The 6477-nt window shown below is 47.2% G+C and overlaps 1 protein-coding gene across 1 annotated transcript; it reads left to right on the plus strand.

Moving 5' to 3' along the window:
• Positions 1–4997: 4997 nt before the first annotated feature.
• On the plus strand, positions 4998–5786 carry TMEM74B (transmembrane protein 74B). The gene has a single exon (XM_044661528.1). The coding sequence runs from the start codon at positions 5019–5021 to the stop codon at positions 5784–5786; it is 768 nt and encodes a 255-aa protein (XP_044517463.1). The 5' UTR covers positions 4998–5018.
• The last annotated feature ends 691 nt before the right edge of the window (positions 5787–6477 follow it).

Below are 6477 nucleotides of genomic sequence, written 5' to 3' on the forward strand. Positions count from 1 at the left end.
TGGGGAGGTGGGGGGATAGCGTAGTCACCCGATTCCTTTGCACCTGGGCTGGGGGCACCCAAGCCGGCGCGTGGCCCCTGGACAGGTACGCTCCGGGCTGGGAGAGACGCAGATTTGGTGTCCTTGGCAGGGGGGAGGGGGCGAAGGTGCGGCGGCTGGAGAAGCCAGGGGTGCTCGGATCCTCGGGTTCGGGGGCGCGGCAACGGCTGGGAGCTTACCACTGCGCCCTCCCCTTCCCTATCGGCGCCTCCCTGACCTCGGTCTGGAGGCAGAAGGGCGCCAAGGAGGGAGAGCGGAGGGGCGAGGGCGGAGCCGGCGGCACTCCACGCTCCGCGCTCTGGTCTGGTTCCGAGACCGCAGCCCGGCAGACCTCCATCGGAGTCCTCGCGGGGCCTCCTCGCAAACCTGGCCCAAGTCCTCATCATCCAGCGGCCGCCGGGCTGGGACAGATACTGGCAGCCCCAGGCCCGTCCCCTCCCCCCGCTTATCTCCCCCCGACACACACACACACACACACACACACCTCGGACCCCGGGAGCTGGGAGCTGGACCAGGGATGGGAAGGTAGGGGGAGAAGGAGGACCGGACGAAGGGGGTGTGAGCCAGAGAAGAAGGGAGGATGCAAGCTTGGCTCTGTGTGTGCGTGCGTGTGTACGTGTGTGTGCCCAACTTCCCATGCCTGGATGTGTAACTAGTGTATATCTCTGCGTAAGAGTGTGTACATCTTTGTCTTTGTGTGTGCTTGCCTCTTCATGTGCCAGAGGAAGGGTACCCGTGTGTGTGCGTGAATGTATCTGGCTTTTGTGTCAGAGAAGCTCGATGCATGTATCTTTCTTTGTATGTGCAGGAGAAAGTATTTCTGTATATGTACATTTGCCTTTGTGTACTTTTGGATCTATATTTGAGAAAGGTTATCTGGGTGCTGTATGTGAGACATTAGCTGTATGTGTCTGGTGTCTTTCCGTGAGATCAGTTATCTTTGTGTGTATCTCTAACTAGGTGAGAAGTAGCCCACATTTAGGTAGGACTTTAAAGGTTTGTAAAGCTTTACAAACATACTTTCATTTGATCATCCCAATCCTGAGAGGTAAGTGCTAGAGATATTATGCCCATTTTACTGATAAGAAAACTGAGGCTCAGGGACCTATTATAATCCCATAGCTAGTAAAAGGTGAAGGCAGAATTTGAATGTTTTCCTGGCTCCAGATCTAGCCAGCACACATTTATTTATGTAGCATGTCTGTTTCTGTAAGTGTACCTCTATTCCAGGATATGTAAAAGGCTGTTGTCTTTACTTGACTGTATGAGAATGTCTTATCTATGTGATTATCTGTTTATAGGGTACATATGTGTATCTATATGTGAGTATGTGTGTCTCTGTGTGATAGTTATAATTTGGATCGGGGGTATTTTATCTGTGTCATTCTAAGGGGAAAAAAAAGTTCTGAGTTGGGGCTAACTGAGATGCCAATTTAGAGAATGCTGATGAATTGGATTACCTCTTGGCACAAGACCTTTCTGAGCCAAATTATGGTATATGTGTGTGTGTGTGTGTGTGTGTGTGTGTGTGTGTGTATTTAGAAGGTGGGTATAGGATATAATTTTCTGGGCTATGCTTCAGATTGATGTTGGTGGAGGGTACATGGGCTTCCCTGTGCTCTGGGAGACAGGCGAGGCTGAAGGCTCAGAGGAAGACACAGTGGCTCCTAGTTTCCATTTTCCTTTTCTGAATAGATCTCTGTCTGGCACACACTGTACAGAGCAAGCTACTGAAATCAGACCCCTCTGGATGCAGTGCGAATTTAGAAAGGGTTCTTTTGAAGAGAATATTCTGTATTTGGGGTGTCTGGTCAGCCCACCCAGACATACATGTACAAAGCCTGCAGATAAACATGGCTATAAATATGGATGGTTGGTCCCACAGAGTCTAGAATACAGCTTGACTTGAGTTAAGGGACCTGGATTCTAGTCTGGCCTTTGCCACTAACTCCTATGTCCTTGGGCAAATAATTTCCCTTCTCTGGGCCTTAGTTTCCTAATCTATTCCCTTCTTTTACAAAAGTGAGTCTTTGAAATTCTGTAGCTTCTTGGCCACCATCCAAACTAAATAGTGTTTATGAGTGTTCCATCAGATCGAAGACAAAAGCAGGAGAGGAAAAATAGAGGAAATAATAAAAACTTGGTTTACAAAGTAGTTTCCTAATAGCAGCTCTGAGAGGTATGTTAGGACAAGTATTTCTTCTTTTTTACTGGATTTGTGATTTTATCTGTGGAAGCAGCTCCATATGAAGAGCTCCCTCTACCAGTTTGCATTGGCACCTTTTCTGCAACTCACCGATTTGATTGCTTGAGGCACCGAAAGGTGAAGCAATTTGTATAAGGTCACACAGTCTGTCTCAGAAGTCAGACTTGAAATCAAGCCTTTCTGACTCTAAGGCCAGTCCTCTTACCGGTTGCAACATTCTCATTCTCCATGCAAATGTTATTTTCCCTGTTAATAGATGAAAAAACTGGGGTTTTGAAAAGGTTAATGACTTATGCATGATCATACAGCTAATGAGCATTTGAGCCCAGATCTCTGGTCTGCAGTAGCCTTTCTGTAGTGAGAACGTGACTAAGAGGATAGGACGGGAGGAAGGGAGGGCAAGAGATTTAAAAACAAAACAAAACCAAGAATAAAAAGGCATAAAGACTGGGGTATGGTGAAGAAAGAACCATTAAGAATCCTCTGGGCTATCTATCTATTGGTAGTCCTAACTCGATTAGAGACATTAGGGTGAAATGGAAAGCCCCATGGATATTGGATGCAGAGAGCCTCGGCTTGAATCCTAGGTCTACACCCATGGGAGTCATTTCACCCTTCTCAATCTATTCATCTATAAAATGGGCATACCTGTGTAGCACAATGGAAAAAATGCTAGATATGAACTCAGAGGATCTAGACTCGAATTGTGGTTATAGTACTACTTGTGTGATCATGAGCAAATAACCCCTCAGGGTCTTAGTTTCCTCTTCTGTAAAATGAGAGAGTTAAATTTGATGTTCCTAGGGTCCCTTCGAGCTTTAAATCTATGATCCATTTTATACTGTCTGTCCCTATGTGTACACTGACCCTATTGTAGGGAATGAGCTTTTGTAAAGTACTATAGAAATATGCCTGAGTTCTTGGACCCATGATAGGAAGAGATGTCCTTGTCTTCTCGAGGCTGGACACATACAGCACGAGTGGACATTTCTTGATGATAATTTGAACTCCAGGGATCTGTCCAACTTTGCTGTAGAGAGAGAGCCTTCTTGAGATGGAGTCAGGCTACTTGGCTTGTAGTTGTAACTCTGCCATTCTCCTGTGGTGTCTTGGGAGTCTTGTTTCCTAATTTTTTTAAAACCCTTCCCTTCTGTCCTAGTATCAGTTCTAAGACAGAAGAGCAGTAAGGGCTAGGCACTTGGTGTGAAGTGACTTGCCCAGGGTCACACGACTAGGAAGTATCTGAGGCTTTGAACCTGGGACCTCCAGACTCCAGGCCTGGCTCTCTATTCACTGCCCAGGCCACTCTCTATCCTAATTTGTAAAAGAGGCAGTGGTGGTAGTGGTGTGTATATCTATGTGTACATAGGAGAGGGGGAGGATTAGTGCTTTCTTCCTGCCCAGGAGAGAGTGATAAATATGGTGGCTTGTAAAATGCTTAGTATATTCTTATGTTTCCCTCTGTAACCTGAATACCTGGTGAATAAATGACTACTGAATTGGATAGGGAATGACCCACATGGCCTGAAATGACTTTTCTGGGTCTGGGATTTAAGGGTCTCATTTCTTTACGCATCACTCTTTTCAATCTCTTGCTGTCTCTGCCTCTTCCCCACCCCACCTCCTGTTCTGAATGATGTTTCGACCAGAAAATATCTGTGTGTTTGGGTGTGAATCGGTGATTGCTCCCATGTGTCCATGTGCATGTGCATATCTATGTGCATACTTATTTTTTTTAAACCCTCACCTTCTATCTTAGAATCAATACTATGTATGGGTTCTAAAGCAGAAGAGTGGTAAGGGCTAGGCAATGGGGGTTAAGTGACTTGCTCAAGGTCAAATAGCTAGGAAGTGTCTGAGACCATATTGGAACCCAGGACCTCCCGTCTCTTGGCCTGGCTCTCAATCCACTGAGCCACCCAGCTGCCCCCTATGTACATACATATGTCTGGATATGGGGGCTATCATTAGGGTAAATGGCCATACTTGGCTAAAACTGTTTACACAAATATATGTTTGTTGTTGATGTAGAGGAAAACATGGTGGGGAGGCAGCTTGACATAGTAGAAGAAAGACTGGATTTGGTGGTAATGGGATAACTCTGCCACTTAGTAGTAGCAGGTAAGTCCCTCCCCTATGCCTCAGTTTCCTCATCTGTAAAATGGGTACATTAGTACTTGCCCTCCCTACCTCTCAGGGCTGTTATGAGGATTAAACCACACGATGGATGTAAAGTGCTTTGCAAACCTTAACGTGTTAAATCAAGTCCAGCTGGTATATCTCCTCTGCTAAAGTTCTTCCATGCCTTATGGTGACAAAGCCTGGCAAGTCCTAATAAGCTGCAGCAGCTCTTTTAGTCTGATGACAGTTTATATCTCTTCTGAAGGTTAAATCTAGAAGGATGCCCACCAGGTGATGAGTGTGCTTAGCCACAGCAGCGCTTGAAGACTATCTTCTAAAGTGTGGAGGGTCATGAGCTGCCCCCAGTGGAGTCTGAATGCATAGAGTTGGCTCCCAATCTTTGAAGTATTCTATTGATTTCTGTGTGTCTGTGCCCATATGTACTATACTTTGCTCTGTGTGTGTGTGCGCGTGTGCATATGTATGCATGTGCAGATATGTGCATGTCGTATGGGGCTCCCTTCATTTGTTGAGATATCTTTCTAAGACAGAGACCCAACTTTTGCTCCCTCTCCTCTCTGTCCCTGCCTGGTTTGTTCTGTCTTCCAGCCGCTGAGGGGTTAAGAGGGATGAACTGGATAACTACTTTCCAATGGCCTCCTCTTCCTCCCTGGAACTAAGGACCCTTGGCAATGGGTCCAGGCCCCCCAAGCAAACACTGCCACAATGGACATCAGCACCAGAAGGGAAGCCTGGCCCCTCGGCCCTGCAGAGAGAGGGAATCGACAATACTTGCTTTTCCGAGGAGGAGGAACAAGAGACCTGTTTCAAGAACCAAGGGGAGGCGATGCCCGGCAGCTCATCCAGTCCACATGGGATTGGCACCTCACACCCCCATTCCCGGAGGGACGACCTTTCTCCAAGGTCAGAAGAGGGCTTAGGGGCCGAGACTGCAAGCCACTCAGTGGACTATGGTTTCATCTTTGCCTTGGTCTTCTTGGTGAGTGGAATCCTCTTGGTGGTGGTTGCCTATGCTATACCCCGGGAAGCCAGGGTCAACCCAGATACGGTTTCAGCCCGGGAAATGGAGAGGTTGGAGATGTATTATGCCCGCCTGGGCTCCCACTTGGACAAGTGTATCATTGCTGGCTTGGGCCTCCTCACCCTGGGGGGCATGCTGCTGTCCATCCTGTTGATGGTGTCCCTTGTCAAAGGGGAACTCTACCGGAGGAGGAACTTGGCTGTAGCAAGGGGCCCTCGGAAAACTTATGGTTCTATAAACTTGAGGATGAGGCAACTTAATGGAGATGGGGCTCAGGCCCTGGTGGAAAACGAGGTCATCCAGGTGACAGAGACTCACCCAATCCATCCAGGGACCTGCCCTCCCTCAAGTACGTGTGATGGCACAGCCTGTGGGTAGCACAGTTGCTACCGGGAGTGGGGAGTAAGGGACAAACTGATAGGACAGGTTTGTTGGTTCTGTCAGTGTTTAAACACCCTCTTTACTCCCTTTGGAGAAGATTATTTATGTGGACAACTGGTCCTGGAAGCCCAAGAAAAGCAAAGCTTTCAGATTCTGGGTGGGGCCAGAGGATATCCTGAGGCAATGAGAGGTATCATGAACAAGCTCATTCATGCTTAGGGTCACAATCCAGGCCAATGGTATTTCACTACCAGATGATTTCCAAGTGTGATTCAGTGATGAAAAGAACTTCGAAGCGGCTAACAGTTACCCGTGCCATACTCTAGGCTCCATCCTCATGGAAGATGATGACTTGTAACCAGCAGTTGCCTAATCCTCTTACCCAACTATCCAAAGTGAGGCAGCCATGATCTCCTGGCCTACCCTTACAGCATAAAAAGCACAGGGTGGCCTTATTTCAGATCTTAGGGTCTAATTTTCTGCAGTGACATAAGCGGTGATTTCTTAGCAATAGTGACTTCTTGGCAAATATTTCAGGGGCACAGACCTTTAATACAAGGAGCATGATGTGTTTGGGGGCATTTCTTGTGGTGAACAAGTGTTTTTCTTCTTGGCAATACCCATTAGGATTCTAGGAGAAGAAAAGAAAGTTGGATATTGAAGTTTAAGTCCTCTCCATACCAGCAAA

The sequence above is a fragment of the Gracilinanus agilis genome, chromosome 2 (assembly GCF_016433145.1).
Source record: "Gracilinanus agilis isolate LMUSP501 chromosome 2, AgileGrace, whole genome shotgun sequence".
Lineage (NCBI taxonomy): Eukaryota > Metazoa > Chordata > Mammalia > Didelphimorphia > Didelphidae > Gracilinanus > Gracilinanus agilis.

Bases quoted from the DNA above. Each gene is read 5' to 3' on its own strand.
- TMEM74B (XM_044661528.1), top strand. From the start codon at position 5,019: ATGGCCTCCTCTTCCTCCCTGGAACTAAGGACCCTTGGCAATGGGTCC.